This window comes from Gallus gallus, chromosome 4 (assembly GCF_016699485.2).
Source record: "Gallus gallus isolate bGalGal1 chromosome 4, bGalGal1.mat.broiler.GRCg7b, whole genome shotgun sequence".
NCBI lineage: Eukaryota > Metazoa > Chordata > Aves > Galliformes > Phasianidae > Gallus > Gallus gallus.
This window is the reverse complement of record NC_052535.1, coordinates 76,062,999-76,087,524: the sequence shown is the minus strand read 5'-3', so window position 1 is coordinate 76,087,524 and position 24,526 is coordinate 76,062,999. Positions and strand designations below refer to the sequence as shown.

Genomic DNA, 24,526 nt, shown 5'->3' with positions numbered 1-24,526 from the left:
GAGGCACACAGAAGTTCCAGCACTTCCAGCCAGTAAGCTGGCAATGAGTCTGTGAAGGGTGCTGTTCCTTTCAGTGGCTTCCACTGCTCAGCCAGAAGATGTGCTTGTAGCCTGGTTTTACAGCCTGCACACACACCTGCAGATCGCAGCAACATTAAAGTTTGTAAAATTTGATTTCACTCTCAAAAATACATTTATTTTCCATATCTTTTTCATGGCGAAATCATTTGGCTCCCATTGTTAACTCCACTTTGGAAGTGGAAGAATTTTAGACCTAGACACTGCTGAGAAATCATTAAACACTGGGGATGGTGGGAAGGTACTGTGGGTCTGTCTCCATAGAACACAGTTGTGAGGATTCAGAAACTGCTGGAACTGCAGGAAGAGCTGCCCTGAATGCAAGTCCAGACTGGTGTAGAGATGAGACCCCTTTCAGGAGAAAGGATTTCAAGATGTTTCATCCAGGACACTCTAACAGTGCAACTTCTTACCAAGAAAACTTCAGCAAACATTTTGTACTGATCTGGCAAATATGGAATGGAAAGAGCCATTGTTTCATTTTGTTGAAAATGTGCCTTTTTTTCAGAAATAACCTCAGGAAAAGACGTGTTAGTGAAAAGCCAGAGGAAACAAATGACTAAGTGAATGGCCTTGTGAATTTTGCTTGAAAAGAGAATAAAACCCATGGCAGTACTGTCACTGAGAATGGGAATACATCTGCCACAGGACTGCTTCCTCTTCACTGCTGCCATCTCTCTGACAGCGCCATATCCTGCTGAAAAGCAGCAAAACATTTTCCTGGTTAGGCCCATGCTTTTTTAAGACATTTTGTATCTTTGGGGTATGTATTTCTGCAACATTTTTCTAGGTCCTCCTGCAGCTCTTCTCCTCTCTGCCTATTCCTTTGACAGCAGCCTGCCAGGGGCTCCGTTATGTCCTGTCATTCTCTTCCCAAATGAAAGGGATAATGAATCCTTACACACTTTACAGATGCAATGGCTTAAGAAACAGATGTGTTGTAAAACCAGAAAGCAAAAGAATAACATTCTTAGCTGCATGGCTGGCAGGTGTTGATGTGCAGACGTGTTTGCTTCCCAGAAGAATTCACGTGAGCAGTTATTTCAGGTTCTCTGTTCTGAGAGATAAGAGCACTCAATACTGAAGTAAGGCAACAGAGCAGCTTCAGCGTGCTTTGTACTGACGAGCTGAATCCCCTTACCTAATAACATCTGTGGGCAATATTGTTCCCTACTCCATACCATGGTCTCTTGGTTTGATTGAAGTTTTTTTTTTCCCATTCTAGTGTTAAAATGTGCATTTTGTGTTGTGCAGAGTGCCAGAAAATTCAAACTAAATGCTCAAAGTTAACTCCAAAAGTTTTTAGATGGATCTATTCTCACTTCTAATGCTTCCTTTAGATTCTATTACAAAAAAATAATGAAAAACCAAGCTGCCAACACAATGTATTTTCCTTCATAGATCTAACTGAAGATCTATCTAACTACCTTTAAAAGGACATCCCAGGGACAATTCCATTAAGGCACAACGTGTTTGAAGAACCTCAGCTTCCACTTAAAAAACAGCCTCTCCGAACAAAAACTCCCCATCTTATAACCTGGCAGAATAATAATGGAAAATGGAAGTGCAGCGTAGCCAAAGCTACAACTATCAGTTCCAGTTAGCAGACAGCCTAAACGGGTAAACAGGCAATATGCGACTCACCCACTGTGCTCAGAGGATACTTACAACACCAAAAAAATCATGAGTGCAGGTCTGGCAGAAAGATAAATGCAGCAGAAGTGATCGATTTATGTAGAAACACAACAGCGACCTCTACTAGTGCTGCCCTCTCTCTGGAGAAGGGATGGAAATCTGATGTATTCCAAACAGCAAGGTCTCACTCTGCTGTCTGTGTCCTGTTGTGATCCTAGTGACTGTATGAGTAGTACATGTGCAGCATAACTCTCTCTCCCATACCACAGTGTGGGAATTTGTCTTGGGCCAGGGCAAGGCAATTTAGTGTCCAAACTGACTCTCATTTTGAAAAATAAATAGAAGGTGACCTTGACATAGATACAAACAAATCAACTGAATGTTTATTGTCTGTTAACACAGCTGTGTCATTTTGCACATTCATTTGTGGGCAAGTTGTTCTAGCCTTTCACCAATGCCAGTGTGTCTACATTCAACAAGCACTACACAACAGACCGGATTTCTCCTGTGAATTTTGCCTCCATAATGGAGGCCCAGTTCCCAAGAGAGGCCTTATGAGCCACAACAGTACTTATTTCCTTGTAAAATCTTCTGCTCAGTAACTGAAAGAAAACTGATTCAAATCCTGTTTTCCATCATGATCTAAGCAATTTTTCTGCTGTATGGGGCCTAAAATATAGAAAACATCACAAGAAATACTGCAGTGGACCTAAGTGACTTCTTAAGGGAACCATGCAACTTCATGAAATTAAATTCCAAAGCAGAAGTTGTACAACTGCTAACATATAAAACTCAAAAATTAGCTCATATACAACATTGTTCTTTCAAAGGTTTTCCTTATGTGACAATGAACCAGGTATATGTGTCCAAAGTACAAGAACCCTCCCATACAAAGTCAAAATATTTGGCAATATATAATTAGTAAAATGAAAGAAATTATTACATGGGTGAATTAAACTTACCAGTTGGTCTGCTCTTGCTTCTAAGTCATTAGCAAATGACAAGAGATCAACCTTGGTAACACTTTTATTGATCTAAAACAAGATTTGAACAGCACAGAAAGAAAAGAGTATTACTGCACACGCAGAATGCACTTAATCACATCTCCTATGTTGTCCATCCTTCATTTCTTCAAATGTTTAATGAACTTAACTTCTGAAATGCTTTTGCACCATGTTTTATGCATCTTCAATACCTCCCCTTCCAGCCAAAAGCAGATTTGTCTCTGTTTCACCCAGTGTTAAAGACACATGTATTTTATGCTTCATTCCAGCCACGTACTTGGATTACAGTGGTCTCACCTCTGTCAAATACGCTCCAAAGTTTATCCCTTCTATTCCTGAAGAGCTGAAATTCAGAAGATTCTCTTTCCCAATTTCATCCAGCAGAATGATTTTGCTGAGGTTTATCTGAATATGTTCAATTCTAAGCGCTACATCTTCTGTATACTGAGAAGGAAATAAAACACAGAGGTAGTTTGCACCTGGTACATCTCTATATCCCTCTTCTCATATAAAAGCATTTCTCTTTTCCTGACTGATCACTTCCATGAAGAACCACACAAACAACTTCCCTTTCACTTACATCTGATTAGTTTAATTAACTTTGACAGAATCCAGGTAAAGTCCTTCCCTTCCCTGCAGTATTGACACAGCCTGTCCATGCCACGTTCTAGCCCACCTGTGCAGCTTTCATACCAATGAATTACTCCCTTCCCAGCCTCTACCACTATGGAAACTCAGACAAATTTCAGTGACTCTTACTCATCGTAGTATAATTACTGTAGAATATAAATACATTGTATTGTTTCTATACATATATATGTATATATATGTATCTTCTGGATATTATACATAATTATGTATTATCTGGGACAAAGACCATATGTATTAAGTGTAGAAACAACGCTTGGCAGAATGGAACACAGACCCCAAAGGGTTGCTGTAATGCAGGTCAGTATTACAGATAACCAAAAATTAGCACACTCATGTATTATTACAGCTTAACTGAAAATATTTTATCTTATCCCTCTCTCCTCTCCTCCGAAGCTGGGAACACTCTTAAAAGCACAGCAAATTGTATCCAAGAGCACATAAATATGATTGGAATTCCTTTCAAATTAGGTTGGACGGTTCTTGTCTCCTTGCAGAATGTACTGCATATTAAGATCTAAAATCCTTTAAAGCTCAAACACACTACGTCATGTTCAAGAACAAATACCTCTTTAGCCCTCAAAAATACTCATGAGCACACTCAAACTTTTCTTACTTACCATACTAATATTCAAAAATTCATTGATATTAAACAGGTGTTCTAGATGAAGGGAAGTATAAATTCCTTTGTTTTCCTTGCAATCGCTACAAAAATAAAATACATACATCAGCCTGAAAATCACTCTATGGACAGAGGGTAAAGAGAATGATTAACAGTATTTTCAGATTTGAAGAAAACCAGTCCCTTAAAAAAGTGTTCTGGCTATATTTTTTGAAGCTTTGTCTATAAGAAAACAAGCAATTAACAATTTCTGATGGTCTCAAAGATATGAAACAGTGTTTTGAAAAGCTCAACTGCTGCTGTTACACCATATTACGTTAAGACCATCCCTAATAACTCACTAATAGAAGATCATTTTTGCTAGCAATTCAACAGAAAATCAGAACATTGTTTTCTGGACCATGTCAGATTTCTGTGTGTGCCTGAAATACGAGGCTGGAAAATAACACAAAGCCCAGGTATAAATGGAACTAAACCTTGACCCATAACTTCACATACCTGTATACTTTTTCAAAAGTCAAGTTAATATTTGGATTTTTAAAAAGAATGCCAGAAAGATAGTTTTTCCAATGCTGATTTAGTAAGTAGGGAGTATCCAAAACCTAGGAGACAAAATTCAGTGATGTTACTGTAATACTGTGTTTTCAATGCATGAGTATATTCCTATGTGATCTTTTGACACATTTCCACATCTAAACTTATCACTCGCTGATGGAAATAAAAGCAGAAGAGCAAATTCAACCTCTCTGGTGTAGAAACTGGATATTAAAGCTCCATGTCACCAAGAAATGCTGAACTACAATAACATTTATCCCCGATAGAAGATGAGCATGCAGTATTTACACTGCAAAACAAATTAGATCAAGAAAGTATGAAAGTCTCCGTTCAGTGTGGAAATGGAAAGTAAAAACAGATCCAAATTCACTTGAGGTGTCCCCATAAAAATAATAAATCATGCATAACTGACAAGACTGTTAAGACTTACAGGGAGTCTATTCATTGTTCAATAATCTGAATATGAGTAACTTCACCTTGAATAAAGTTTTATCTTCAAAGGGCTCACAAACCAGTTTTTCTATATTTCCACCTGTGACAAATGTAAGCACCACTACAATCATCAGCACCCAGGAGAAAAGAAAACTGAATCCAACGCCACTGAAAAAGAAATAATTCAGATAAGTTTTTGTTTTTTAAGAAGCAAATGCACATACTTTGAGTAACAGTGAAACCAGTGATTAGCAGCTGTAGCATTTGTAGAGAATAAGACCTGGCAGATGGCAAAAATGCTTATATTCTCCAACAAAATTCTTGCTGTCTGAAATTTCTTAAATGTTCCAATCCTGGAAAGTTTTCAGTTAGAGTGCAGCTAGAATAGGAATGGCATGAAAACTCCTTTAAGAGAGACAAAAGCATATAGATTTCTTTTTTAAATCCAAATCTCTAGCCCTGTGGTCTCAAAGGACTGTTACACAGACTTCAGATGCTATCTTCTGCATACAACACAAACGATATTTAAGCTCCTACTGGGAACTTCCAAGAGCAGCCCCAAATCTTCTGAAGTGACTTGATAAAGTAATGTGTTTGAAGCCTCCTCATATGGCTTATCTTCTTTTATTTACTTTGAACAAATGCTACAATATATTAAAACAAAAACAAAAACAAACAAACAAACAAAAAAATACCCCCAACCTATAAGTTCCATTTATACTTTCAATTATTTGATACAGTTCTGGAGTTTCCAAATGGATTTACACTGATAGTTACTACCTATAATACTTTTCATACAAGAGTAGATTCAGATGTGATCCTCAAGGAAAGAGCAACCGAAGGCCTAGGTGTTTCACTGTAAGTATGTTAGGCAAATGTTTATGTTCGAGTTATTTCAGAGCACGTTGGTAATAAAAATTCTCTTCATGCATATGTCCTTTAAAAAAAATCAATTAAAAAAAAACAAACAACACCTTCTACAAGTACCTATATAGATTTTCTTTTTCACAAGTAAGTGAAACTCACGCCATAAGAAAGTTTCCTCCAGTGTTGGAAATGCAGCCTCTGGTTGTTGGAGAAGCATGTTTGTCATAACCACAGGTTCCACATAGCAACCCAAGATAGTAAAAGATCACAATCAGGACCACCATGCAGCAGAGAATGAGACAACCCAGCCACCTAAGGAATAAAGCCCAAATGCCTGGTTATGTGCAAATAAAGAACACACTGAAGACCTGCAGAATACTCGAGGCAATGCTATATTCCTAACTGGCTCATCTGTGGTTCTTGCTGGGCAACAAATATCAGCAAAAAAAAAACCCCTCTTTTCCTACACCAGCATACATTTTGGGCTAGGAATTCAGTCTCTGATTGATTACAGACAGCCGCTACTTGAGGAGCTGGGGAACAAACCTTGCAGGAGTTCTAAGGTCCAGCTACTGTATGTTGCTTGTACTGCACTGTCAAACACCAAGTGAAGCAAACCATGAGAATCTGCCTCTGCTGCGTCAAATGGTAATTTATTCAAGAAGCAAATGAGAAATTTATGTGTATGGATTGGTGATTAGTCATGAAGTACATAACTGCTATTGCTGTAGGTCTTACTACATTTTGCTCACCGTTATGTTGGGCCTGAAATTGAAAATAACTGTATTTGAAGCTCTTAAAACCAAGACTTTATGTGCCTGTTCTGGAGTGTTTTCAATGAGCACCTTATAAGCAGTTTATGGAATGTGATCAGGAGAAAGATGTTGGAAAGGAACAGAACTTACGTTCTTTTTAATAAAGTTATGTAATATTTCCAAGTTGCATTGGAGCACATTCATTTATTCACACATTTCATATCTCCTCTTAGCTTTTTATCCTCCCCCAGTTCCCTCTGCTCTTTCTTTTTTCTTCCACCATCAGTGTTCCCAGCTTATATTTCTTACATTCCCTTTCAAGTCTCATCACAAAAACTTAGCAGGTATTGAATAGGCTAAAGGAAAGGTTATTATGACTACAAAAAAGGCTTCTTAAGGTTCAGCCTCCTTCTCACTTTCATTTAACATTGCATTAAAACCATTAGCACATCTATTCTGTAGCAGTGAAGCGGATTAAAACACAAGCAGGTTTTGATAAAGGGTCAATAGAAACGTCAAAACGTATGGAGAACTCGATGAGCATGAAGATTGAAATAAATTCTAGACAAAGTAAACAGTATGAAATAAAAAGCTTTATGCTTCAAAATATGAAATTATTTTTCAATTATAGAAATCATACAGGTCTTGAACAGAAAAAATGTGTGTAATGGACCCATGCATTCACAAGGACAAGTACTACATCAGTTTGACCAAGCAAAAAGATTTACAAACTGTGAATCAAAATTTTTGCTACTACTACTTTGCAGTAGGAAGTCCAGCAACTTGCCTGAAACTCAACAAAAAGAAGCCCCCAAAAAAGTTACACTGGCATTATGAAACCACCTGTTTCTCATGTATTACATCTTATGATATCTGTCCTTCCTAAAAAAGATAGGAAAGCCTGCAGAGTAGAAATCATCTCTTGCTCTGTACTGCAACAGCACCCAGCTTGGTTAGCTGGGTCAGTCAGGGCCTTTGCTAAAACACCAGCAATGGAAAGTTCCCTTCCAGCATCTTGATTTCACTCTTCATCATTAATAGTTTCAATGCCCTTTCAGAGTATTAAAATACTACAATAACACATTAGTTACATGTTACTGCATTAACTGTAGGTAGCACTTCATTCCTGCATTATTTCCTACTCAGTATGTTCATACCTGTAGAAATCGTACTGCTCCACTACTGGAAAATAATCCTGAACGTACGCTTCACTCTGTGTCAAATATATTGTCAAATCTGCTATAATCTTCTGCACAGGGAGAGTCTTTGTGAAGTTGCTGATATTTGAACCAATGGATTCCAGCACATTTTTGATATCTAAGAGAACAAATGTATCGCACTGTTACAGATTCACAGAAGAAATCTGCATTCCATGTATGCATGATAAAATGCTATTAAGCCTTTTTGAACATATAACGAGGCAAGCCAGGAAGACAAGCACGAGGAAAAGACGAGCAAGCAACAAAAGCATTTCGCTTCAAAGTAACACAACGGCATTTTAAAACGCACGCTTCATATTTAGCATTCAGTTTAATGATGAAAGATGTAGATGTTGAGCCAGAGTTGCTTATCTTGCCAGCTTAAATCTTGCTTTTCATGCAACATTGCAAATGGTAATGCTGAGTGAGACAATTAACCACGAGGTTTATGAAAGAGAAGATGAAAATCTATTTAAACTCCATCCCTTGGGAATACAACACACTGAAATAAATTTGACTGCTTATATTGATAATCTATACCAGTTATTTCCAATCTCATTTAAAAAGATTACCTAAATTCATTCCAATTAGTTAGCAACACTCTTGAGATAAAGATCAATTAAGCCAATTCTTTTCTCAAATTATGAAGAAACCCTATGTTTACAATTTAGATATACACTACTTAGATACACAAAGACATGATTCATTCACTTATCATACATATTCTTTATTTGTAAAATGCAGCTTCTGTCTACTCTTCCCCTTCTCTCTACTTGGAGAAACTGCAGAACGTGCATTGAGAGGCTGCTACTTGGTAGTAGGCAGCACCTTCACAGAATCATAGAACGGCCTGGGTTGAAAAGGACCATAACGATCATCCAGTTTCAATACCCCTGCTATGTGCAGGGTCACCAATCTCTAGACCAAACCACTTCCTCCTACTCCAACAACAGCTGGACATGTTTTCAGGTGTGTGTTCTGATGTTTCTCTTCCAAACAAGCTCAGCCAGGTACCAAAATGTTCATTAAAAAATTAACAAATGAACATGGAATTTGTCTAGTAGAACTACTGGCTTTGTTTGATTTGCTAACGAAACTCAGTTTTTATAATAACAAAAAAGTGCAGAAATAATAATGGATAAATTAAGATGGTCTGTGTTTATGGATATGGGCAGTTATTGAAAATGAGCAAATCTCTGTTAGGTTTCCTAATGAAAAGTACAGCATCACGTTTTCAGAAAATGGGCTCATTTTAGGCAAGTTCACACAGTATACTTCAATTGTACACATACTGTGTTTCATTTTGCCAAAAAAAAAAAAAAAAAGAAAGAAAAACTTACAAGGAACAGCTGTATATTTATGCAGAACAGGTCCACAATGCAAGAATAAAAATTAAAACAGATTAGTATACATACATTATACTACATTTCAGTCAGTGTCAAGTGTCCACGTACTGTCAAAAAATCACAGTTTAAAGCCAGAGTAATAAAGCAATAAGACAGACACTAAGGTACATTTCTTAGCTCCCCTTTGCCATCTGCTATGTTTCAATACAGCAGCAGGCAGGGTCAGGTAGCTGTTTTGTTGCTGTGGAGTTTTTTGTTTGTTTAAATAACTAAACAGCTAAATACATCATAGATACACCACTGCTCATGCCCAATTAGCCTTTCAACCCAATAAAAGTAAGTATTAGCGTGCAGTTGGGATCTCACTATTTCTCATTACTTAAGTAGTACAATGCCCAGCAAACAGAACTCTTCCATAAAATAGCTTATGGTCTATTTTTAGACTTTATTTTGGGTCTTACATTGAGACGTATTTACTTTCTATGCTTTTCATGGCACCAAATCTTAAAAGAAGATTTAGACTTAATTTTTGATACCCTTTAACCCAGGAAATATGTTATCAATAAAAGAAAACGAATGCACCAGTAAGTGATGCAAAAGCATTAACATTAAATAGTTACAGTGAAAAGGCAGTTTCCATTGTCCTCACCTGATAAGATGTTCTTAGTTTGATTCACTACTAAGTCTGGAGTATCATTAAATGCTGCGTAACCCTAAGAATAAAAGTTGGAAAAATTAGAATAAGCTTCTCAGGGCCAAGTTACTTGCCAGTTTTTCCACTGTGACAAGGACTGAAAGTCCACACATGATAAAATATATGTGGTAATACCAAGAAAAGCATACTTTATTACTGCACATTAGAAGAGGTCAAAGCAAAATACAGTTAGATACATTTCACATTTCATTCACTTGCCAGGATATTCCTTATACAATATCTACATTTAAATACACACACGTCAGTCACAATCGTCTCAAACTTCACAGTACTTCTGCTTGACAGTTCTCACTCCTACAAAACTAACACGTGCAGGAAGACTCACTAAGGAAAGAGAGTAACTGCATACCAGTAAGACACTTACCCTCTGCAATCCTATGCCTTTTGAACATGAAACGTTTGTTACAAACAATGAAATTCAGCTACCTCTGATAACACTGTAATCCATTTTCTTCAGTGAGAAGGGGAGAGGAAAGATTAAAGCTGGGGGGACCAAGCTCAGTAGCTCACGCTGACAGAAAGGAGAAGCGACTGCAGTGGAGGCTTGAAACCTTTTCCTGCAAAACTGATCCCTTCATAGGCAAGCAAGGGCGCAGGTCTCCAGCACACAGCCTGCAGTCCCCTACAGTGTCCTTTTATTCCTAGCAAACATTATCAGACTGCTAGGTTTTTAAACTGCTCTAACTACGCCAGATTTGCAAAAATACTTGGGAACAAGAGAATTCTGCTTGGGAAAGCCAAGGGAAAACAACGGATACTCACGTATCCCAGTTCATTAATTAAGAGTTTACAAGCTTGTCATGAAACGTACCTTCTGAACCAGACTAGAAAGGTCTATTTTAAGGACATCATTGACCTTCGCAAGCTGTGAGCTCACCCCCGGCAACTAGGAAACAAAAAGCATCCTTAAGTCACATCAAAGTGGCAGTCTTACTACTTTACTCAGTATTTCAAAGATAGGAGTGAGCGTAAAGAAACTAGAAAGACTGTTTGTAATAGAATCTTTGTAGCATACCCCCCGAAACCTTTGATGTACAAAAACAAAGCTTAACTTCAGCATTTTTGGGAGGGCAGATTCTTTTCCTGCCCATAGCAGCGCTTTAATATAGCTGCTTGACACACATTTTATTCTCTTCCACAGAGAAAATGAGAACAGTGACTGTAATTACCCAGAAACACAGACTTAGTGAAGGTCACTTATCTCACAAGTGCCAGCACACATCGAGCCATTAGCTTGCAGAGATACTAGCAGGCTTATTTGAGGCAATCACACTGTGAGTCTGAAAACATTCCCTTACCCCACTGAAATTGGCATTAATGTTCAGTTGGTTTAATGAATTCCTGATGATATTGCAAGTTGAGGCAGCCTGAGCTGCAGCGCATGCAGAATCATTGAGGGTGTTGCTCAGGTGCATTTTAACATCTGTCAAATTTGCATGAAGCCTCTCGGTGCCTTCCTGCAAAACTTCTACAGAGACGCTCACGTTTTCCAGTGCTTCCTTCGTTTCTCTGATTGCTGCAAGAATGCAACACCATTTTTTAAAAAACCTTGTGTTAGAAACTAGGTACCATTACAGAGGGAAAGTGTGAACACACGTGTAAATACTATGAGCTCCTTGACAATACTGACTTAAATCACTGTCCCATCCCTCCCAGAAAAACCCTCTAGCACTGAATACATGTTTATTGTTCATAAAAACAGATCACTTACATTCTCCTACAAACAAACGAATGTGCTCAACCTACTTTTATTGAGATTCTACCCACTTCTCAGATTACTCTTTCCTACTCGTTCCCTCTTTCTTCTAACCCAGTTGTTTTAATAAAGAATTTCAATGCTTGGTTATTAGAAATCAAAAGAAAGCCCACATCCACAAAACAGTATTTTTAAGGTCAGTTGTAGTCCAACTCAAGAATTACATGGCTGCATGAGGAAAGGAAAAGAGATCAAGTTGTGTCAGCTAAGCACTAATGCACATTAACACTTCTCTGCCTTTAGATTTTGTCCCAATCACACAAAACAAAAGAACACCAAACAGTACTTTTAAGACAAAAACCACACAGATACAACTAAAAATGCACAACTGTACAAAAATACAGCACACTTCACACAACACAAGGGTCTCTCTCTCTTTTTTTTTTTTACCTTTGATAGCCCTTTCCACTTTGACTTCAAGACAAATAAGAGAAATAAAGCAAAAAAGGAGAATGATGATGAATGAACGAGAAAGAATTCAAAAGAGAATTCATGGGTTAAAAAACCCACCAAGTGACTCAAGTTTAAGGATGATTTTCACTTTACTCTATAATGTGCACCTGATTCCTGAAAAAAGAAAACCTTCAAAAGAAAAAAGAATAAAGGAATATTTTCTTTTAAGGGAGATGGAACAAAGCACGAACAACGCTGAACTCAAAGATAAATTAAGAAATGACAGTTGTTGGTACTCTCATACTAGGTTTGACAGTGATGACACTCAACCATAGACCTGCCAAAGACTAACCTGCAAAGACCTACAGACAGATCTGAGAGCACAGCTTTCCTAGTCTCCTTTATCATCACTGGAAAGGGACAACCACCTGAAGTGGGGATTGCAGGTTTCATTTGCCTTCAATGACTGCTGAAACTAGACATCAACAATGGCACTTATTATTAAGAACACGCAGATCTTTACCTCCTGCCATTGTCAAAGCTGCATCAAGTGCAGGACGTACTTCTTTCCCCAGCTGTTCTTGAACTCTGCTACCAAGCAAAGGTCCAACATCTGCAGCATGGAGAGATGAAAAAATCATCACATCCCAGTTCAGCTTTAACTACCTTTTAGTATAGGTGCCATTGATCTCTTATTGAACAAAGTATACATAAATTACTACAATTTCTCTAAGGTCTGACACAGTTTTTTTTATGGCAATTACTACCTTTTATGGAAACAGATTATCTTCAGAAGTAGTCTTAGCAAGGTCTAACATCTGACAGGAATTTTGTGGCATACTCATTCACTACAAGCTATGGTTCCATAGTGCGAGAAAAAGAAGGAAATACAGTTTCTTTTCCTTTCTCCCATTCCTGATGCATCAAGGTGACCCACAGCCCAGACCTGACAACCATCCTCACCAAAATCCCTTAAGCGTGTTATGCATGGCTGCCAGTCTGTCCCACAGCATTCAGTGCTGGCTTCAGGCTCATGTAGATCTATCTCCTCCCTCCAAGCCCTCCTGCCTCAGCGCCCACAAGCAGAAATCAGCTTAGTTCAGCAAAAACGAGAACGGGTGTGCACAGAAGACAGACAGATGCAGAGTTGAGATTGGTGAAGCATCTTAATGCAATGCATCCTTCAGGTAGTTGCTGGGTCTCCTCTGTATTCAGGTTACAGTAAACGGCTCTTGGAGCTTTTGCTCCTGATGAGACTGGAATACTGAATGCTACAGAAACATCCATTACTGTCAAGGCTGCCATTTCTAGCTTGGGATGAGAATTTTTATCAAGCAGAAAAGACTTCCAGCATTTCCTTAGGGTGGGCAAACCAAATTCATCTACATTTCTCTCGAGGTTTATTATACCATTGATTCCCTTTTAATGAAATCCTTTTGTCCTCAGGTGTCACACACTTAATTCTGGTATCTCAGTACTATACAAGAAAATAAAAGCTATCTTTATTTATTGATGAGCACTCCTATCACAGATCCAGTTAGGTTCCCATTAGCTAACATATTAAACTCGCACTGAGAGTAAATAAATATTTAATTTGAGTTGTTGGTTTGAAAGCCAGTACTTGAAGTGCAGATATTATTTTCTTTTTCTGCTAGTGTTCTTATTTTTAAAGACTCATACAATGCCCAGTTTTTTTTTCCATACTCTTGCACGGAAATAATTCGGAATATGTGCAAATACTGCTTTGGCTACTGCCTTCTGTGTGCTTTAGTGGTGAGCTTCAATAGACACAGTGACTTGAAGGTACGTCAAGCTTGCTGCATTGAAAACTGTCCTTATAACATACTTTAAATTGATATCAAAGCATAGGCTCTAGGAACCAAAAGTTACTATCTTTGCTCCCAGCAATCCTCTTCACAGTTTTGATATTTCTGCGCTGCACTTCAGTCTGAAATGCAGACCTGTACACAAGCTGACATGCTTATGAGTACATGCTAATAATGTATACTGAATTCTAATCTATACTGAACATGATTGCTCTTTCCTATTGTCACCATTTTTGAGAAGCGATGCTTAAGTTCTGAAAAAATTCAGTGGTTTGGTTGCTTCTGTTTATTGAGAGGTTTCAAAGGTGATGCCTCCTATCATGACTGTACTGAAGGAGAAGGTGAAGCAATTGTACTTCAAGTGTTATTTCTTGTTCTTCAACTGCTCATCCTGCAATGCCAAATACAATAAGCAGCTTTGGAAAGAAGATAAAGGTGCATCTCAACTTCTAGCTGAGTAGAGGACAGAGAGACAACAACAGAAATAAACAGATGTGGAGATCTATCAGTTACTGTAACCACAGCAACAGCTAACAGCTCTTCTTCACATTTGGCTCCACAGTCAAAAACTCAGGAATAATACTCCAAAAAAACCAAGTATTAGTGGTTACTGAGTTGTAAAAAAGGGGGAAAAAATACTACCCTGATTTATTCAGTAAGCGATTTAACAAAAGACTTATTTCAGAAAATAGTCTGCATTACAACAGCTCCAAGACATTTTATAGGGAAAGAATCTCAGATTTTAGTCTCATTTAACACTAAGAACAGTAATTATGTTTGCAAACCATATAAACTTAATTCAAATTTCACTTTGCATCATGAGCTGTTTACATTATCCTATTGAAAGCTTTAAATAAACAACACATCACTAACCCCCTCTAAATCAAAGTACTTACTATTTAGGTCAGAGAGCGCTTTATCCTTGGTTGTGTTGTACTGGCTCACCAAGTAGTCAATTTGCTGGAAAAAAAAAAAAAAAAAGATGATAGGAAAAACTATTAAAGTAATTGGAGAAAAAAAAAAAAAAGTAATACTTTCAAATAATGAGTCAGAAATTGTCACACTTTGAAACAATCCAAATATTTGTGCAGTACCCCCTCACTTCCCCCAAATTCCAGAATTCTACTGTTTTCAGTTAACTAAATATTTTAAAACCCTGCTTGGCACAACTGCACATAAAAAGAGGTGTTTTATTGGGAAATGTACATTACTGGAAGATCTCTGGGGAAAAAGACTCTACTTAAAAATGTTAAGTAGCAGGAACTGTGCAACACGAAGGCTTCAAGTCAGCCAGGCGCAGTACACTTGTGCATGTCTTCATCCCTTTGATTTGATTTTCTAGTAACAAAGATGATCTCTCTTGAAATAAGAATTGTGAAGCAAATTTATGGGATAGTGGTTCTGAAGCAATTCACAGTCCAGAGTGGCTTTTATGGGGACAGCCTCTCAGAGTTTCCCTTACAAAAGAAGCTGGTCATTCTGCCTTAATGCAAATGGTTTTCACTGACAAACAGATCTGGTCCAGGCACAACTTGGGTTCCAATATAAGACATCAACTTAGTTATCACCAGTTCCTGGTTCTGTATAAAAGGCTATTAAATAACTATCCCAGGAGGAAATCTTACTACAGGTATGAAATAACTTTGATTGATCTCTGCATGTTTAAAGTAGTGCAGTGTGAATCCTAACCGAATCATGCAAAAGTTAATATGCACAGTAAACAGGCTTCCAATTTTAAACAGAAGTGACTCAGATGTGCACAGAAGTGTATTTGGCTTGCAGCCTCACGTTTTCAGTGAAGTGAAGAAAAAAAGAGACTAAAAAACACCCACAAAACAACCCATACATCATACAGCACTGGATGTAATTAAAGCACAGAGCATGAGACAGACTTCTTTTTTTTTTAATAAAAGGAGAAAAGAATAAAAAGGGCTTTTCCTTCCAAGAAAGATGCTGGCTTTTTTTGTGTAGGTTGGTTGGTTTTCCTAGACAAACCTGAGGACTAACATTTTGCAAGTCTATAAGTCTATAAGCACTGTTTCCAGCGATGTCACAGACAAAATGCGATTCTTATAACTAATAATGTTAGATCAGCATTCACGTAGTCTGCTAATCTGCTATGACAAGAACTCTTTACATGTGACTATTTTCAATCCTCCCACATGTTATACACCTCATACTCACGAGGCAAGGACATCGGTTAGGATTTCAGAGCTTACAGGCAATGAATTGGATTCCATGACTTTAAAGAAATGGAAGTCCTTATCTTCAAGAAATTCTTACATGCGTGTGTCTGTACATGATATCAATGTACCTCATCTGTCAAAAATGACTAGTAAGATGCATCTAGTGATTGCATAATCAAGTGCTATCAAGTCTAAGAAAGAAAAACGAATAATTCTGCATACAAACTAAAAACCTACTACATAACTGAAGCTTTGAGAAACTCCTGGCACGAATGTTCACGTCCTGACACTTTTCAATTCCACAGTCCTAGTGTTCTTCCCAACTTTTTAGCTAGTGTCTATTTTTTTTTTACTCTATTAGGATAGTTTCTTCCATGTAACAAGATTTTCTACTCTGGTATTTCCTGTCATATGCCTATGACTATAATCATTCAGTGAAGAGGAATCTAGTGGGTTCTGAGACCATTGGTTTTATCTCTCAGTGCAAGGCTCTCTGCGCCCCAAGGCAGCTCCAGGCCCACAAAAGGCACCCTGTCTCAAGAGTTTCTTGATGCAACCTCCACTTCCTGACATACGCCTGCATCTCCAGGCTGTCACAACACCCTGCCCAAATTAATAACTGTATACAGATCAACTCCCAATATCAAAAAATTTAACAGTGCTCCCCAGATGCAATATAGTTCAACAGCTGCTCAAATAATGTTTGTTCTCAAACTTTTATGGTCATGTGAAAGCTTCTAACCACATCTCATCTACTCTACTTTATGAGTGACACTCAAAGAATTAACACCACACTGTTGGTTGTCATTTATACCAAACAGAAAGAAATGATTATTTTCTGCAATACTTCTTCCTTATACTTCTCCCCTCCCACCTTCGTTTCCTATAAAGAAAAAATTCTTTACCGCTGGAGTGTCGTTAAGGAAAACTTTCAGATCCTTAAAATTACTGTTGACCAGTTTCTTTGCTCCTCGGACTTGGCTAGTTAAGTGTTGGTTGGCAGCATATGCACAAAGCACTCCAACGCTACAAAAAAATACAGATGATAAAGTATTTATTACACTGAATGCCTGCCCTAACATTTTAAACCAGAATGAAAGATACAGCAAAAATAAAAAATAATAAAAAATAATAATAATAGTAAAAAAACTCTAACGTTATGAAAATAAAGGTCTCCCTAAGTTTATGCTTTGTCTTTCTTATTATGATATCTCATATCCACCACTTGACAGAGTAGAGGAATTAGCTGTCAGGGCAGATTTGGTGCTACTAATTCAAATACAGAAACGAGAAAGCAGTGTTAACCCACAGACTTCAGAAGTTAATACATTTACAGACACTTACCCATCTGCACTGACAGCATAAGCAAACACGTAAATTGCATGCAGCTTATCAGTGTTACACTCTTTCACCAGTACCATTAATGCTGACATAGCCACAAGCAAACGTTCATAAAATAACTATGAAAAGGAATAGTTTACATTTGAAAACCTCAGCAACATTTGCTCATAATGGCTCTATTTACTTACATAATTATATACATCCTTTAAAAATAGTTCCCATTAGCTCTAAAAAACATATGAACATTTCCTGATAATAAAACAAAAGGTGGGAAGCAGAATAAGACTTCCAATCAGCACTGCCGCTAATTATTTCCTATTGGATCATCCCCGCTGCAAAATTCTGATCAAAACATGGTAGATTTGCACAAACATCAAATAAAAAGGCAATTAAAAATCCCATGAGAGCCTCCAAGATCTTTCATAGTGTACAAAATGCTTAGATATTTTTGTTTAGCTTAGATGTAAAATTAACAGAAGCATGATTTTTTGTTTGTTTGTTTGTTTTAAACCCATCTCATACTCACAACAGCTAACCTTTCGACTGGGAACAACCTTTTGCAGTTACAGGCACCAGGAGACAAGCAGAGCAGCCTCAGGTGGGGACGCAGTGTTGAGAGCACCCAGAGCAGGCTGAACACAAACCCGCTCAGTTCTGTAGGGTTTAACCAATAGACAGCACAGAACCACCCCATCAGAGGCACGATGCATCCCCAAAGGGAAGCACTGCTTGGAGCCTGCAGCCAGATGCATTATAGGCATTTCTGGATGGCGCATTAGTTCAGTCCCTCAGTTGTGCTGCAGTGTAACAGCTCAGCACTAGTGATTAGGCAGTATACTGAAAACAAACATTATGGACATCCAAACAACAGAAGGGAGTCGCCATCACGAAAGGCACTGGACTCCTCCCATACTGACGAACTTCACGTGCTAGCATCAAGAAGACCTAATATTGCAGAATAGGACTTAAAGGAAACTTATACTATCTCCCTACTGGGCAAATTACAGTAAATAAAATTCTTGCTCCAGAGAATTTAAGCTCAAAGTAAGCCATAATATAGGCACTCAAATGAGAAATCAGATGGTGGATGGTGAGCGCCTTGAGTAACGTGATACATGCATCTCAGCAAGACAGGAGCAAACACTCTGATGAGGCTCATCTCCTCTTTTTATCAGTGATCCCAAACAAATCTTCGCCTTTATTTCGCTCTTCCTATTTTAGCTTTCCCAAACATGGTGAAGGTTTGCTGTCCTGCTCTCAAGCACAAGACCTTTTGCTGCTGACAAACACTCAGTAGGAAAAGTTCGGTTTCAGAGCATGACAAAGTTAGAGATGGCTTCCTCCTGTACCAGAATTTCAGTCCTGCCTTTAATGCTGACTACCAGCTACCTTCCAAAACAAGTCAGAAACAAGGAGCCACCAACATTCACCTTACTACTTAACTAACAGCAAGGGGCAGCTATATTTCCAACATGGCCAAGCCCTTGTGCAGCCACTAACATCAGCAACTACCAAAGAACACTGAACTTAGGATGCACAAAATGCCAAGAACCTGAGCAACCTCCAGTGGTTTGCATTTTGTAAATGATTTACATTTACACATACAACACATAATTTATCTTCCTTCTACAGTAATGCTAACAGTTTTGAAAACATTTTTCTATTAAGGTAGTCAAATATTTTTCTTCCTCCTGAAATCTGAAGGCAAACTATCTGAAGCTATCAGGAAAAGCAAACATTTGTGTGTCACTCTGTGGACTCAGTTTATAATGCCATCTTTGTTCTTTGGGCTGCCAGCGTTTTTATGCCTTTTCAGAGTTATGCTCACAGACTAGAAAGGTCAATTTCAAGCTAACAAAACAGTACTTTGTGAGATTTGAGCATGATCATTTTTCTCTTCAGTCTCCCAAATGGAAGAGGTGGGAGGACACAGGACAGGGGGAGATACTTTATACAGCTGATGCATCCGGAACAACCGCAGCTCCGTTCTGAATGCAACTAAACAAATACACAGCACGAGAGAGGGAAAAAAAAAATATCTATTTATTACATAACTGAACCTCGAGTCCACATTCAGTAAGCAGCTACAAGGGGAAAAACATAAAGGAGGAAGAAAAAGGACATCTGAGAACTGTTTAAACAGGCTCCTCAGGAGATGGATCCTCCATGCGCAGCTCCTAGTCAGGTGTCACAGAGATACTACTCCAGAGTACTGGACTACTGGACTGCTACAGAGCCACTACTGCAGTTACAAGGGGGTCCTTAAGCCCTTCCTTTAGCTGTGCTTGCTAAAAACATTCAACTCACAGAATAGAAACAGAACTGATTTACATATTGGTAAATGACGCCTTCCTCACCACCAAATAGCAGACACAATAAGTAGCGCATTGGAGCTTTCTGTACTAACCTGCTCACCAAACCATCTGATTAAGGTTGATTCCCAGGTTCTGAACAATGCATGTTATCAATTCCACACAGCTCAAATGCTTTCTACGAAGCCTCAAGGAGGGATTTGTCAAAATGCCAATAGTGATTCCATCCCATCAGAATTAGCTTTGCCTAGCACATCGTACATAACAACCACAGCTTCATATGTATAACTTCAGGAGAGAACTCAACACCACCATCTCTCTGAAGGACAGAAAACCAACCACATGCTTGTCTGTCCTATCAGCCAAACCAGTTCCTATGACTGGTGTTAAGTCTGGCGTGGGATGTACATTTTCACTAAAAATAAATGAAAATGTCCCGACTTTGTATGGCAATATCAATACAGGAAAATGAAATTACAAAAACCATCACGCACTTCAGACTCGCTCTACCAAGAGAAGTATTTCAAACACAAAATGCATCTTCTGGGGAATGTAAGGCCTATGCACTTTAAAATAAACAACTGAGTACATAATCACAACTCCTACTTGCTTCCTCATACTTCTCCTTGAGGAAACCCCACTGTATCAAGCATACTCTGCCTGCAGAGAGCACATCTCTGTAGAACAGCTTTTTGTCTGATTTATTTAGGAAAAAAAAAGCTGTAATCTTTTTCCCTTCTTACACAACTCTCAGTAAACTTAAGCCCTCACCCTGATACCCACAGCACCATCAGTGGAAAGGTAAGAAAATAAAATCTGCTAACTGAAATTTCCTAAAAGCTGCACTAATAGTTACACAGGTTGGTGTGAATACACATCCTGACACATAGAAAAGCCACCCACATTACCAGAGTTTTCAAGAGCTGTTGCCTATATGTACTGCCTATTGCAAGCTCTGTGCTCAGCATCTTTCCTCTGCTAATACTCTTCCATCGTGCATTTGCGCTTCCTTTCCCAGCCAAGGAAAGACAGTTTGGATCTGTCCTGATGTTGCCCAGCAGCAGTGGGGTCATTCAAGTTCCTGCTCTTTTGCCTGTGTCTGCAATTAGCCAGAAGCATTTTACTTGCTCAGGATGGAACTCTTTCGTGTTACTGACATGGCTTATGTACAAAGCTGGGGTCCAATCTTAGAGAAGTATGGATTTGGGAAAAACAACTACAGGTAAATCTTCCAACTGAGCTGAAACTGCAAGGTAACTGGGGAGAAGAGTAGAAATGCACCCACAAGGAGACTTAGGCTGAGAACAGTATATGAGGTGGAGAAACAGGTACATCTCAGGCTCTCTATGTGAGGTAAGTGGGGAGGAGAGATGGCTACCAGCATAACTCTCCTTTGTATTTCAGCACAGTAGTAAGCAAGCTGCCAGGGATTTAAATAGATCCAGGCATAGCATCCTCTCTTCCCTTCTTAAAGAAGACCTGGGAAGGGCAGCAGGCTCCTGCTCTGTGTAGCTGTGTACTGGAAATTCAAGAGCCAGACCTGCCTCAGCTGGGCTGAGATCAGCAATACGAGCTGTACAAAGCCCCTCTTTGCCTTGTGCAGCACTTGCAGCATTAGAGACTTAGCTGCAAGTCCTATGGGATCATCTCTGCCCATGGCAGCCTGCAGAGAGAGCTCAGGGGTATGCACCTGACATTCCCAATGCCTGATACAAAAGATGAGTTGAAGAGGCAGCCTCCCATGCCCTGGAAAAATGTATTAGTATGGCTCACTGATCTCCCATTCATGACCCGGGGTTTGCTTAAAACCACAGCAACAGCTGGCAGCAAACACACCAGCCAGAGACTGACAGGGGAAGGATCTCTTAATGCATGCTCTGCTGACAGGCAACATCCCCTCAGGCACTACAACTCGAACACAGCGTCCTGAGACATGATGTAAAGGTGCTGGCAAGCTCTGTCAGCTCCCCGCAGCTCCAGCATGCTGAAGGGTAACTTCATAACATATTTTCTTTAAGCACTGCTGTACTTGGAAGAACTTTTGTCCTGTAACTGTGGCAGGGATGCATCACCTGCTGTACTTTTTGGCCTTCTGGAATTCAGGTTACTTAAGTGTGATGTCTGTCAGTGACATCTGGCAGAAAAGAACATGATCTAATATGGGGTATCACCAAGTGCTGCAGTTAAGCATAAGGAAGGCCTTAATTCAGCATGACAGACAGCAGTAAAAAGGGAAAAGAAATCAAGGTTACAGTGAAGTGACAAGGTAAGTCCCACCGGATTGAACACTGACATAGCACAGATGAAAAGACGTGATGGGTTTTTTGGAATATAAGAAAATAAGAAAATCAGGCAGGTGAAAAAATGAAGAAGTTGAAGGAAAATTAAAGAAAAAAACTAAAAAAAAAAAAACAAACTGAAAGCAAACAATGTATTTTGAAAGCATCTGCAGGGAAAATAAAAGCCTGGGCTGCAGTCCCTCATCACCCACTACACGCCCAGCACAGAGCAAGAGGTTGCGAATGCTCCTCATGCAAACAGCATCAAAATGTAACTAAACTCAAGCATTTACAGTGAGTACATGCATGGCTTAAACAATTCAATCAGTGCCCAGAAGAAAACCCATTAATTTGAACTTACTTATAAGAAAATCTATTAGACAAATACCGTAGGAGGTCACACAATTGCTTTTCTCACCACTGCCAAGAACGAAACAGTACGTTGTACCTCAGGTTGTCTATGGGATGGACTGAACATAGCACACAGTATCATTTATTCAAGAGTTTAACACAACATTCTGCAATTGCCAATTTGAGACTGGCAGAACCCACATTTCAGGCTTATTCTTTATGTTCTGTATCTGCATTCCTCTCAAGCGGACACATAATGACCCGGGGATAATGAAGGCAGCAGCACTTTTATAATGCAGTCGCATTTTCTTTAATAAGTACTAATATTATTTAGCATAATAAAATCATTTCTGCACCCGTAGGCTAATACAGTAACATTATATGTCACACGGCACTGCAAAATTAGTGCTATACCAAGCTTCGCGTTGTTCTATTACACTTGCCTTATTATTAAAGAAGCAACAAAAAGAAATGTTGCAAAACAGCTCCTCTGACAGTCAGCATTTTTCTTCTGTCTTTGATGCATTTCCCCACCACAGTTGTCACAGCAACGACACATACAGAAGCAAAGTCCCACAAGAGGCAGTAACAAAATAAATAGCAATCCCAAGGCTGCGGAGACTATAAAACCGATCTCATAGTAGATGGCCTGCAATTCAGACAAAAATAGTGGTAATAGCAGGTATCACACAGTCACTGCAATCATACAGAGCAAATTAATAACAATTAAACTAAAGACTAAACCATCTACTACGTCTCTGAGGTTACGGGCCCAGTGTTTTTGTCAATAATCAACTTTTGCAACAAAAAGATATGTAAAATTGTAGACACCAACAGCTAACAGTTATTTAATGAGAGCGCTAGGAAGTAAGCTACAGGAATGCATTCTAGGCAAGAAATATGTGCACATGAAATGAATGCAAAGTGATGCAAATGAAGGGGATTAAAAATGAACATGTTAGATTTCCTGGACCACAAATCTAATGTTGCCCACATCTGTTTCCAAAAGGCCTCCATAAATGTCAGCGAGGCTGCCTGGATCAACACTGCACTGGGCTGGGAGGGTACGTTGTTAATCAGGTATGGAAAGATTCATGGGACCAGCCAAGGGATGTCCTTCCTGGATGATGGATTGCAATAGCAGAGTTTTCTGCACACTCCAGATGAAAAAACTGCTTAGGGACTGAAAAATCTAACAGTGTGGATTTTAGGTTCTCTCAGGTAAAGACAGTTATTCTGGTGCCAAACAGCAAAACAGCATGCTTTCCAAACCTGGAAGAAAGGAAGGAAAGCCTGCAATGCAATACCCCACGGGCTTGGGGCACAGTGCCGGCGAGGTGCTGCAGCCTCCCAGGGACAGCTGCTGCAAACACAGGGCAGCACGGCTCAAACCAGGCCAGGTAAATGTCTGACAGCTGGGCAGCATGGAGTGGCACCCCCAGCTGTCCCTCCTGCCTAATAAATCTCTCTTCCCAGATTCTCTACAATTTGGGGAGAAATGACTATCACGCTCGTACTTTGAATCCTCCTCTGTTTTACAGATCTGCCAGCACAAGGTCAGCTTGGCAGGAAAAGGATGAAACTGGGGCTGCGTATTATCCTGCAAAATAAGTTACAAGTTCACACAAGCTATCTATCATGCTCCAGTTCCAGCTTCACTGATGCCCCTCCTCACAGTCCCTAATTACCAACTGATCCAAATACAGCAACCACCACCATTAGCAGAGTTGCAAATTTCTGACCTAATTACCAATTCTAGGATGAAATCTAGTTTTTGTGTTGTTTTCTTTCCTTTAATTGTCATTACTACTAACCGCTGGTTTAAAGCTGCTCTCCCTTCTGAAGAACACAGCCTTAATACTTGGGAGAAGAATATGGGTGTTTTTCTGAAAGAATTACACAGGAACCCAGAAAAACATTCCTGTTTTCTTTTTCAGTGAGCTGAACATTTCAGAAACTATTCTACGAGGTACAATTTAAAATGGGTTAGAGGGAAAATACTACTTAAGAAAAAACCGTAAGAAATAGTTATGGATGTTTTAATAGGAGCAGTGCAGATCAACACAGTTAGTTTCTTGTCAAAGCTGTACAGCTACCAGATAAGACATTACCTGGAGTGTCAGGACAACATTTTCGGGCTGTGGAAGTCATAACAAATGGAGAGTGTGTGTAACAGGCAGCATGCACAAAAACAAACCGAGTAATGAATAATTAACCACAATCAAA

The 24,526-nt window shown here is 39.0% G+C and overlaps 1 protein-coding gene across 25 annotated transcripts in view; it reads right to left on the bottom strand.

The window, feature by feature from the left end:
- PROM1 (prominin 1) overlaps nucleotides 1-24,526 on the bottom strand; it is a 59,178-nt gene that overhangs the window by 11,054 nt on the left and 23,598 nt on the right. For 11 of the 25 annotated variants that reach the window (XR_003074738.3, XM_040699032.2, XM_015285739.4 and 8 more), the window contains 16 exons: nucleotides 24,412-24,438; nucleotides 22,744-22,949; nucleotides 16,923-17,043; nucleotides 14,728-14,791; nucleotides 12,529-12,618; nucleotides 11,155-11,372; nucleotides 10,668-10,742; nucleotides 9,791-9,854; nucleotides 9,136-9,144; nucleotides 7,754-7,913; nucleotides 6,001-6,153; nucleotides 5,019-5,142; nucleotides 4,486-4,589; nucleotides 3,986-4,070; nucleotides 3,015-3,161; nucleotides 2,676-2,747 (listed from right to left, as the gene is read on the bottom strand). Coding sequence is in view for 24 of the 25 variants with exons in the window: in XM_040699032.2 (XP_040554966.1) it covers nucleotides 2,676-2,747; nucleotides 3,015-3,161; nucleotides 3,986-4,070; nucleotides 4,486-4,589; nucleotides 5,019-5,142; nucleotides 6,001-6,153; nucleotides 7,754-7,913; nucleotides 9,136-9,144; nucleotides 9,791-9,854; nucleotides 10,668-10,742; nucleotides 11,155-11,372; nucleotides 12,529-12,618; nucleotides 14,728-14,791; nucleotides 16,923-17,043; nucleotides 22,744-22,949; nucleotides 24,412-24,438 (1,719 nt within the window). In the remaining variant the exon portion in view is untranslated. The remainder of the gene's footprint in view (nucleotides 1-2,675; nucleotides 2,748-3,014; nucleotides 3,162-3,985; nucleotides 4,071-4,485; nucleotides 4,590-5,018; nucleotides 5,143-6,000; nucleotides 6,154-7,753; nucleotides 7,914-9,135; nucleotides 9,145-9,790; nucleotides 9,855-10,667; nucleotides 10,743-11,154; nucleotides 11,373-12,528; nucleotides 12,619-14,727; nucleotides 14,792-16,922; nucleotides 17,044-22,743; nucleotides 22,950-24,411; nucleotides 24,439-24,526) is intronic. The other 14 variants (XM_015285741.4, XM_004936154.5, XM_040699031.2 and 11 more) reach the window with 5 other exon arrangements.